General features: G+C 29.7%; 2 protein-coding genes across 3 annotated transcripts in view; one reads left to right on the top strand and one right to left on the bottom strand.

Annotated features, from left to right (window-relative positions):
* The window catches only part of LOC108754262, a 14,085-nt gene extending 5,833 nt beyond the window's left edge, over positions 1 to 8,252 (top strand). The window contains 5 exon segments of the mRNA XM_018496460.1: positions 4,669 to 4,807; positions 4,891 to 5,308; positions 5,911 to 6,428; positions 7,103 to 7,294; positions 7,465 to 8,252. Coding sequence (XP_018351962.1) covers positions 4,669 to 4,807; positions 4,891 to 5,308; positions 5,911 to 6,428; positions 7,103 to 7,294; positions 7,465 to 7,577 — 1,380 coding nt within the window. The 3' untranslated portion in view covers positions 7,578 to 8,252.
* Positions 8,253 to 9,714: 1,462 nt separating this feature from the next.
* The window catches only part of LOC108754252 (multiple epidermal growth factor-like domains protein 10), a 26,651-nt gene continuing 25,078 nt past the window's right edge, over positions 9,715 to 11,287 (bottom strand). For both annotated transcript variants that reach the window (XM_018496444.1, XM_018496445.1), the window contains 4 exons: positions 11,145 to 11,255; positions 10,842 to 11,048; positions 10,526 to 10,702; positions 9,715 to 10,451 (listed from right to left, as the gene is read on the bottom strand). In XM_018496444.1, coding sequence (XP_018351946.1) covers positions 10,159 to 10,451; positions 10,526 to 10,702; positions 10,842 to 11,048; positions 11,145 to 11,255 — 788 coding nt within the window. In that variant the 3' untranslated portion in view covers positions 9,715 to 10,158. The remainder of the gene's footprint in view (positions 10,452 to 10,525; positions 10,703 to 10,841; positions 11,049 to 11,144; positions 11,256 to 11,287) is intronic.

The raw sequence follows: 11,287 nt of genomic DNA, 5'->3' as shown, positions 1-11,287 counted from the left end.
ATATATATATATATATATTTTATACATAAATATTCTGTGTTGGCTGACATTGACTTATTTTTAATGTACGTAGAAATAATGTATTGACATATATTTTAATCTAAAAAAAGATTATCGTATCATGCAGTGTATGTTTTACTTTGTTCAATGGAAAATGATGCGCTTTGTAATGCGTTAAAAATAATTTTGTTCCAGATGTTACGTTGTTTAAGACGTAAGTTCGCTGGATACAAGGAACGCACGAATCAAACAATGATTTTTCGTTAACAATTTTTTATATGATAGGGTAAGGGTTGCTATAAGAGTACGCATCATATAAGTCAGTCTAAGAGTACGCATAGTTAAAATCTCAATATTGCCAACAGTGATTTAATTGGTATTATAATATCACAAAGTCTTAACAATGCAAAGTTGAAAATTTATTATATTATTTGATTATGTCTCAGAAATAAAGGTAAGTTAATATTTTATCAATTGTTATAATAACTTTTTGTTTCTAGATTTTAAGTGTTTCAATGTCAATAAAGAACTTCTTGCACATCTTATTATTATAATTAAAGGGTACACTTTCTGTTGTTTATAAAATAATATACAACTATTTTATGCCTTTTTTTGTTGCAAACATTTATCAATTTTTTAATAAACTGATTACATGTCGTTTAGAGTACGCAATACTTTAGAGGATAAGAGTATGCTACGTACTCTTGACTATGTATTTTTACTTTCTATACAGTACAGAATTTGCGGCAATATTGCTGCTTTGCAATTATTGTAATATGTAATATTGCTGCAACTTTTGTGCAACTTTGTGCTGTAGTTGCCATATTTTTTATCGTATCTGAGTACAGTATGAATAATTAATGGCTTTATGTTATTAAAAATAAGTAGTTTTTGAAATTATTGTTGTTAAAGTTTATAATTTTAATTACATTTTATATAATCACACAGTAAATAAGTTTATCGAAAAACATATGTATTAAAATTTATTTTTTCTTTTGAATTGTTCTATATATTATATACATATATACATATCTGTATTTTCTTAGAGTAATGAGAAAATATAAAAAGAATAAACTGAAAGAGAACTTAGCTTAATAGTAATAAGTAATTAAATAAAGAATTAGTTAAAGAGTAGTCTTATTTTTGATCAAAGCAAATTTTAATACTTAATATCAATATAATACTAATATGTAAATTTTTGCATACATTTTGAATACATTTTTTTTAAATAATAAATTGCGCGCCAATTAAATTAAATTTGTAGATTTTTATAAAATACTTATTATTAGCATCGTTATTAAAATTGACGATCAATTAATCTAACTGAATAGACGTATAGTTTATATTGTTTGTAAGACTGAAAAAAAATGTATTTGTACAAATATAATTTACATATGGAAGGATAAGAATTTTCTGATTAAATAAATATCTATCACCCAGTGAGAAATGACAAATAGAATCGATATCAAATCGATGTCGAAATCATCAAATTGATGTCGAATCGATGCAATTACTGTTAAATTCTGCATTGCGTACTTGTATTCGACGTCATTGTATACACTTATCCGACATTATTGCGTATTCTCTTAGACGCCTTATCGGGTAAGAGTACGCAGATTTTCGTTAATATAAATTCTTTTTTACTAATATATATATCATTAGGGTTGAAAAGTAACGCGTTTCTTGTAACGGTATTATCGTTAAGGCCAGACAAAATGACATAAGCTGCATAAGCATAGCATAAGATCGCTAGACCAATCAGCTAATAAAAAGATGTTCTTTGATTTAATAAGATGTTCATTCACCGATTCAGCGGTCTTATGCTATGATTATGCAGCTTATATCATTTTATGTGTAATGGTCTTTACTTTAAAATCTTTTCAATAACAATCGTTTCTTTTTTGTTTGAATAAACGATAACATCGTTACATTTTTACAGTAATGATAACAAATTCAGTCGTTTATTTTACTATAATTGACGTTTTCAATCTTGGTATCCTGGTATTTTGTTATATGTATGCATATAACAATTTATAATGATTATGATTATTATTATGTTTGCAAGACTCTTAATATGCATTCTATGTAAATAAATTATGTTTATTTTTAAATAAAATTGTATTATAGGCAAAAAGTTCATTTAAAAAAAAATATACGTACTCTTATCTGCCTTTCCTCTACGTATATCCATATTATTAGTGTTTGTAATTGTTTCAATAAGTAAGTTTCAAGTATTTCTACATTTTTTATATACGTTTACTAAGTATCACATAGTGCATTCCTTGGTAAAAAAATTCTAATAGTATTTTTTTTATATTTTTAATAATTTTATTGCCATTTATTCAGTTATTTTTAAGAATTTCTCGTACTTTAAATTTATGAAAATTTCTATAAAATACATCTTAAACTGTTCCAAATTTATATGTTTTTTTTTTACAGAAATTATATTATAGAATAATAAATCTTAGAATATTTTAGCATTTATATACATATAAAGAATTGCAAAAAAAATATAGATTTCCTCAACAATTCTGAAAAGTATTCCAATTCATATACAAAAGTTGTAAGAATTTTTTAAATATAAAAATAAAGAAGAATTAATAAGAGTTTATTTGCGGCACTCTTTGTGCGAGAATAAAAATCAGTTTATTACAAATTCAAATGAATATAATTAATTAAGCATAGATTTTTCGACTTGTCTTCGAGCCATCGTCAGTATGTCTAATATTTATTACAATTCTTTATATCATTATTCATGGCGAGAGCGAATCAATCTCATCCCTATTATATTGATACGAGGTTGGCAAGTCCAGTGGCAACGAATAACAGATAAAAATCCGTATGGCTAAGAAAAATTATAATATCAAAAATTAATTAAAATTAAAATTAACAGAGATTCGTTGATTGTCCATACTGTGTGAAACAAATTCGCGTTAAACGAAAACGATTTTTATAACAATTAACAATCGAGTGAGTTTTTATATTTAACTTCTCGAGAGTTGTTATTTGTTTTAATTTTTCTTTTAATCAAAATTATATTAGTTAAATTTTTATAATTTGCCAAATTATTTTTAAGAATTTTTAATATTTCAACTTTATGAAAATTTCTGAAAAATATCTTAATTTCTTTAAATTTTATTAAATTTTTATTAGAAATTATAATATAAAAAATCTTAGAATATTTCTCATATGTCATATAGAATGCATTTAAATTTAAGACACTTGAATAATTTAATTTTAATTAAAAAAGCAATTTAGAATAAAATATTTCAGAAAATATACTATTCTTTAAATTATAGAGCTCATGAAATAACAAGTCCATATTTAAATCATATTTAAACTATATTTAAAGTAAGGTAATCGGACAACGTTCAGATCACGTTTAACCACCAGTTCTCGTCCGATCACTGAAGTTAAGAAACGTTGAGCACGGTTAGTACTTGGATGGGTGACCGCTTGGGAACACCGTGTGATGTTGCCCCTTAATTTTTTTTTTTTCAAACTCAAAAGATCAACGAAAAAAATATAAGATACTAAGAATTAATCATTGATTTTTTGATAACTAATATGTACTTTTACACGCAGAATAATTAATTAAAGATATCATATGTATTACGTGAAAAAATTATATAATCCATTAAAAAAATGTCGATGACATTTATAATTAAAAAATCGATTTTTTCGAAAATTGATTTAATCATATTATTTGTCCCCCCTTTAGATGATACAATTTTTTTTTCCTGTAGGACATTTTTTTTCTAAAATATTCCAGAAAATATATTCTTTGAAATTATAGAACTCATAAAATAACAAACCTAATAACAAACCTAATAACAAACCTATAAAACCATTTTTAAATAACCAAGGTAATCAGACAACGTTCAGATCACGTTTAAACCACCAGTTCTCGTCCGATCACTGAAGTTAAGAAACGTTGAGCACGGTTAGTACTTGGATGGGTGACCGCTTGGGAACACCGTGTGATGTTGTCCTTTAATTTTTTATTTTTTTCCAAACTCAAAAGACCGCTTGGGAACAATCGTGTGATGTTATCCCTTAATTTTTTATTTTTTATTTTTTTCCAAACTCAAAAGATCAGTGTCTTAATTTAAATGCCCATATATAAAGAATTCTAAAAAAAAGTAGATATTTTTCTAAAAAAAAAATTCTAATTTGTATAAAAAATCTAGCAAATTAGAAAAAATTTAAACATTATCTTCGTAAAATAATTCTCATAATATATCATAATACTTAAAATTTTTGTATTTTAAATTTATATAAAAATTTTGAAAAATAACTTAACTACTTTAGATTTTATGTTTTTTTTTTAAATAACAAATATAATCATCAGCACCCAATCTTAAAATATTTTCGAATTCATATATATTTACATTAAAGAATTCTAAAAAACATATAGGTTTTCTTTTCAGAAATGTTAAATATAATATTTCAATTGATATAAAAAAAATCTAAGAATGTTTTTTTACAAAGTTATGAAATTAAAAATACTAAAGAGAGAAGAAATTCTAAAATTTATACATATAAAAATTCTGAAAAATTATATAAAAAATTCTAAGAAAAATTTTTACCAGAAGTGAAAAAGATAGATAAATTTATGAAATATGTTTGTGGAATATTATAGCTACACTATGCTGTTGAAATGTGTAGATCACCGTGCCTAGCGTCCTGTCGATGTACGGCATAGTACGAGGATATTTAATCACCAACGATCCATCGCTTTACTTCGATTTGTGGAGCGAGGTCACTTTGGCGCCTCTATTATTCGTTGCTTTTTGGAGCTTAGCAGGTATTCATTTTATATCGGTGTTTATTTCATATAGTATATCGGCTCCTTATTATCATCGACTTCCCCTATTTTCGATTTTCCAGATCCATGGACCAAGGCCATCACGGATTTGGCATCGATACCACGACTGGTCGGTATCATCGGCGTGGCTCTTCTCACCACGGGTGTCATAGCTTCCGGATACTTGGCGACCGGTGGAGTAGGCGCATATTTAGCCGGTTTGAGCGCCGGTGCGGTGATGGGCATAGGGGCGAGTTTTGTGATTGTTGAAAGCGAAATCGTGCTGCGAAAACATTTCAGGGTGAGACTGCCGTTGGCGCTGACGCTAAAGAACATTGCCATGTCCGTCGGCTTCACCCTTGTGCCGGCGCTCACACAGTTCCTGCTTGCGAAAACCGATCTGAAGACAGGACTTTTGCTGATGGCGATTACCTTTGTTCCTACTGCCTTAGGCACCCTGATCTTGCGCTTTCCAACTCCACAGCGAGCGTCCCCTTATAGGTAACAACAGAGGATATTCTTATCCCGTTTCTAAATTGAAACTCTCGCGTTAATCTCTAGTCAAAGAATCGTCTGTCTGAAATTTCTCTTAATTCGTTAAATCAAGAAACTACTATATACAATATTTTTTTATTTTAAATCCTTGTAACTCGGACTCTAATCAAAATTTATAGACCGTAATTGGTATTTAAGTGTAAAAAGTTAGTCCAAAAATTTAGTCAGCGATGGGATGAAATATAAAAAAAAAAAATAAAGATTATAAGTAGAGATAAAAAAGTAAAAAAATCCTTTTCTTTGTTGACAATTCAACTATTAAATAGTTTCATCTTTTTAAATAGAATAATTTAATATATATAATTATTTAATACGACCTTTTTTTCACTTTTATTTTTAGTATTTATACCAATTACGGTTTAAAAAATTTGATTTAGCCTCAAATTATAAGGATTTAAAATAAAAATGAGTATATGTATCTTCTGAGATCAATTGATTAAAGAGATCTTAATATTGCAATCTTTTATTATCGTAAAATGTTATGCTTTCAAGTAAAAAAATGCGTACTGTACGACAAATTATAGATAATATTGCGTTTTCATCAACAGGTTACTTCTGACCGACGAGGATAATGAATTGGGCATCAGGATATCCTCGGATAGAGAGTCGGAGTTTGATCAACGGAATAACGGTACAGATAACATCGGTTATGACAACAGCGACAAACAGGACAATAATGTCGAGGCTTTGTTTAGCGAGGTGAACAGCATCTACACTTATCAAGAAGCGGACGAGGACGTCGAGCTCTTCGTCAATCCGATCGTGCAATCCGACGGCAAGTGGAAGCAGGAGTTTCATGTGGCTCGCTATTTCAAATTTTGGGTGGTCATGGTGACGTGGACTGGGATGAAGTCCGGCTCACTATTCTTCTGGATTTTGGTACCCAGCTTATTTCTGCAACGAACGGAGCCATTTTATTGTACTGACTGGGTAACATTGTTGGTGGCTGCAGGTATCGGTTCTTTCATACCCAGCATCGCTAGCTACTGGTTCATCGTCACTACCACTCAGTACAGAAGAATATATTTCGGCGGCGCCTGTTGGCTTAGCAGTATTATTTTGTTAAGTGCGTGAGATGTATATAAAATTTTGCTTTTCTTCAACATTTCGTAATGATATTACATTGATATACACTCTTAAAAATATGAATGTGGATTTAATATGTGATGTCTATATACGTAATTTTCACTATATTGATGTTGATATAAACACTAGGATTTTAAATCCATATCATATATATTGTTGTATCAGCACTAATGTGGTAAAAATTATATAAGCGCCATATATAAAAAATTTCGGTATGGATTTAATATCTCCGTGTGGATTTAACGCCCATACGGTGTCTATATAATTCTTTCTACCTTAGTGTTAAATTAATATCAACGTGTTGTAAAATCGCTTGTGTTTATATTAACATCATCATGATGTATTAAGATTTAACACCATGATAGGTGTGTGAATTTAAAATCCAAATTGGTATCAAATTCACACCGTGTTGATATTAATTTAACATCAATACAGTGAGATTATATAGATACTGCATGATGTTAAGTTCACGCCGCTACTTTTTTAGAATGCATGATATCATCTCATATTTTTTAAAGTGTTTAATGGTATTTCATTAATGTTATATTAATTCAATCTTAATATTCATTGTTAATATACCGAATTGTTGAAACGCACAAAGCAAGACGATCGATCTCGTATTATTTTAATTCTCACCAATCTTTTATCTTATAGGTTTAAGTTATACATTTAACTATTACTGGTTTCTAACGTGTTCGCTGTTCGGTGGTGTCGGCATCAGCACTTTGCTCGTCTGCCAAGACTTGGCGCTCTGCGACGTGCTTGGAAATCAATTTGCGCATCACTCTTACAGATTATTGTCTACTATCGTCGGACTAAGCGTGCTGGCTTTCTGCTTTGTACACAGTACGTATCTTGAAACATCGATGTTTATTTGTTCTCTATTTTTCTTGCCATTTTTTTAAACAAAAATTTATAAATTTAATTTCTTTGGCACACGCAATGCACTTGATACAATGGTAATAAATAACACAGGGCCAAAGGACTATAAAATTTATACAATCTGATGATTGCAGACGAGAACATATGCCTTCGCATAGTTGCATTGCTGCAATTTCTTGGTGGATGCTACTGGATCGTGCCACCTATCTGGGAAATCATACGTGCGGGGAGGCTGAGAGAGGGCTAACAAAAATCATTATATGCTGCAATTCGTCAATATTTACAGAGCGTTAATATCGACGATAAAAAATGCGACAATTTTTTAAATGTCTTTCAATAATAAGAAATATTCTTCTGGAGTAATATCGTAAGAATGCGAGTACGAATATTCCGTATGTAATTTGTGTAATTGGAATACGTGATTATTTAATCCTTTACATCATACATCGAATTGCAGTTGATTTTGAATTATCAAGAATGCAAGGCATATCGCACGCAATGAGAAGTGAACTTTGCATTTCTTATAACTTAGACGAGAGAGAGAGAGAGAGAGAGAGAGGTGCAATAGAATAAGTATTTTTACATTGTATGATTGTCTAGATGTGATCACAAAGAGTATCGTAAAATTATTAAAATATCTTTTATTAAAATATCTTTTTTATTTATCGTTAACGTCAAATTAACAATGCACATTACGGTATTATCACTGTGATTTACACTGTCTTATTTAATTAACGAATTTATTCTATTAAACTGTCCATCATTATTTTGCAATACGAATGTGAATTTTCATTTCTGACATATTTTTGCCTATTGAATACCAATCCGTTGATAAAATTTGGCTAATTACAATTTTAAGAAAAATGGTGTCAAAGAGGCATTATGATACCTTATAGTATCTATAATATTTTATTTTTTATTTAATTTATTGTATTTATAAAATGTATTCATAAAAACTAGACTTATCTGATCTATCTTATTTTAAGACATACTTGATTACCCCAGACAGCACAGAATATTCTATAAATATTTTTATAAAATATAAATGTTTTTAATTTCAAAATATTTGAATTGAATATTCTTTGAATGTACAGAAAATATTCTCTTTAGAATATTCTCTTCTAGAAATTTATATTTATAACAAAAAGAACATAAAATGTTCCTTATGATATTCATAGAGTTAATGAACTGCGCATGTGCAACTATAAGGACAAAGTCAGGCCCATATAAAAATAAGTAGAATACTTGTGTGCTATCTAGAAAAACAATACCAGAATCAACAATATTATTAACAAATTATTAGAACCCTTTTAAATGCTTTTATAATCATTGTAATATTGACAAATATACGACGAAAATATTGATAAATAGTCGACGAAAAATGTCGATATGATAAAGGATCCTCCACGATATAACAGCTTCGTGTATTCACAAATTTTTGTTCATGATTTGATTTTTTATCACTAGTTTATCACTAGTTTATCATTGCCATTTTCTTAAACTACTTATGCCAGTTTATCATTGCCAGTTACTTAAACTACTTTTGGCAATATGTATATGCACATATATCAGATAGATATATAATAATTTAGTTAAAACTATAAACTTACGTTAGAAAGAATATGTTTATATATACAGAGACGTTCATCTTCTCATCGCAAATGATACGTGAAAAATGAGAAAATGATAGAGATCGATATCTCAAATGAAAGTTTAATATTAAAAGAGCATGCCAGAAAAATTTGTTTCGGATTTTTCTGTTTCACATACCAAATGTTATCATTCTAATACTGCCGCAACTTTAATTTGCCAGGCATGATAGCGCGTGAATAGATTTTATAGATATGTATAAAACATTCAACATAATTTTTACAAAACTAGTTCATAATTATAATAATTGCTGTGACTGATATAAAAGCTTACTTAAAAAATTTGCTTAAATGATAAAAGTAATACCACAGACTTGCACCTAGGGATGGGCGATACAGAAAAGAATCTCGATATTTTGTATCGCAATTATAGTGAGCAGAAATATTGATACACTAAAATATCGACTGAATAATGTATTGCTGATATCAGTATAGATCTGATATTTTTATTTTTAGATGATACGTATATCGATACGCGTATCGATGCGTAAAAAATTGATCTTTTTGGAAAAAATCATTTTTAAGGCTATTTCATCGATCTTTTTGAATAATTATTCTAATTAGAATTTTAAAAAATTAGATAACACATTTGGACACGTCCTTCCTAGCAAGAAATGGCTCATTAGATAGATGTCTAATCAACGTCGAATTAATATTTTGACATTGATTCGACATCGATTTGATATTGAAGTGACGATTATTTCTCACTGGGTTGTTGCACGACAAGTATTTATGCGCGCTGCACAAGAGACAATAGGAAAACTAATCTAATTTAAAGTTTAGTAAATTTTGCTCTGATTGATTAATTTTCAATCCAATTTCAATTAGTACTTAATTAATACGAGCTTAACGTATCGAAAGTTCGATATTCCTATTCAAATGTCGATACACATCAATATCGAAATACAAAATATCGGGAAAAGTCCAAAAATATCGATATTTAACATATTGATGCTGTATCGCTCATCCTTATTTGCGCTTTATGAAAAGAGAAGAACACAGTCTTCCGACCGCGAGCGTAAATAAAGCTCATTCAAACCTAGGCCTATATTCTGTAACTCGTTATGCAGTCCTTATGCTAATAACGACAATTGCATATCTTTTTTAATATATAAAATATTTGCAGTTACAAAATACAGGAGCTGGGCAGTTAAAAACCAGGAACACTACGTCGAATTTTTAGGTATCGCCTAATTCCGGATCCTTATCTATTACTTTGCTGGATCCCGGATTGTCGCACGATTTAGGCAGGAAGCCATTGGCTGTCCGACTCGAATGTGGCTTTATGTTCCAGCTTACTGGCCGCGGCTGATTTAGCTCATCATATTCCGATTCATTATTCTGCTTAATCTCGTCATAGACGTGTTCAACTTTCTTGCCGTCCATCTCATCAATGCTGTGATACACATTTAAGTTTGGATTTCCCATATCGGCATCCCTATTCTTCAAATCATATTGCAGTCCGTATGCTCCTAAGCAGTAATAAATTGATGTAGTCGTGTAAATTTTTCTTTATTTTATTTTGTCGTTAATAGAAATAATGTACCTTTATTATCGTCTTCATCATCAGTACAACTGCCTAAGCCAAATTTAGCTTTCTCGGTGTTTATATTTTTATGGAAATTATTCCGGAATTGGAAGTTGTTCAGCAACGTAGTAGTGCCATCGTCGAACTTTGAGGACCCTTGATACGCATATACTGGATTGTCAAATTGATTTCGATCTATGGCAAAAGTTATAATATTTTAGACTTTAGTGCTGGAAATTAAAACTCTTTGATTATAAATAAATTTTAATTTAATAAAATTTATATTAAAAATTTTTAATTTTTACGATCAGAAATAAAGAAATGCTTAATTTACCTGGCGGAGATACAGGCTCAGCTGTGTATTGTACTTGAGCTATCTCGCTCTTGAGATCAGCCACTCGGCGACGATGGTACATCCATGCAGCGAACAAAACGCCAATTATAACAATAGTCGCAAATATGGCTCCTACAATGTGCCCATATCCCCCATCTTCCTTCTCTTGGATATTACGAGAGAATAGCTGCTCGTCACAGTTCTCACCTATTATAAATAATTTATCAGTCACTAGTGTATGATGGGAAACCCACAATTTTTTATGCAGAGTTACTTCTTTAAGAGTGCACTTTAATAATGTACCTGTGTATCCATGCCTGCAAATACAACCCTCAGCTGGATGACATATGAAGAAATCGTTTTTACATTCGCAAGATTCCATACAATGATCACCATAATATCCTTCCGGACAAACTGAAGCAAGTATTGTATTTAAATATAAATTT

Source organism: Trachymyrmex septentrionalis, unplaced genomic scaffold (genome assembly GCF_001594115.1).
Source record: "Trachymyrmex septentrionalis isolate Tsep2-gDNA-1 unplaced genomic scaffold, Tsep1.0 scaffold78, whole genome shotgun sequence".
NCBI classification, from domain to species: domain Eukaryota; kingdom Metazoa; phylum Arthropoda; class Insecta; order Hymenoptera; family Formicidae; genus Trachymyrmex; species Trachymyrmex septentrionalis.
Note: the sequence above shows the minus strand (reverse complement) of the source record. Positions and strands in the feature narration are given on the sequence as shown.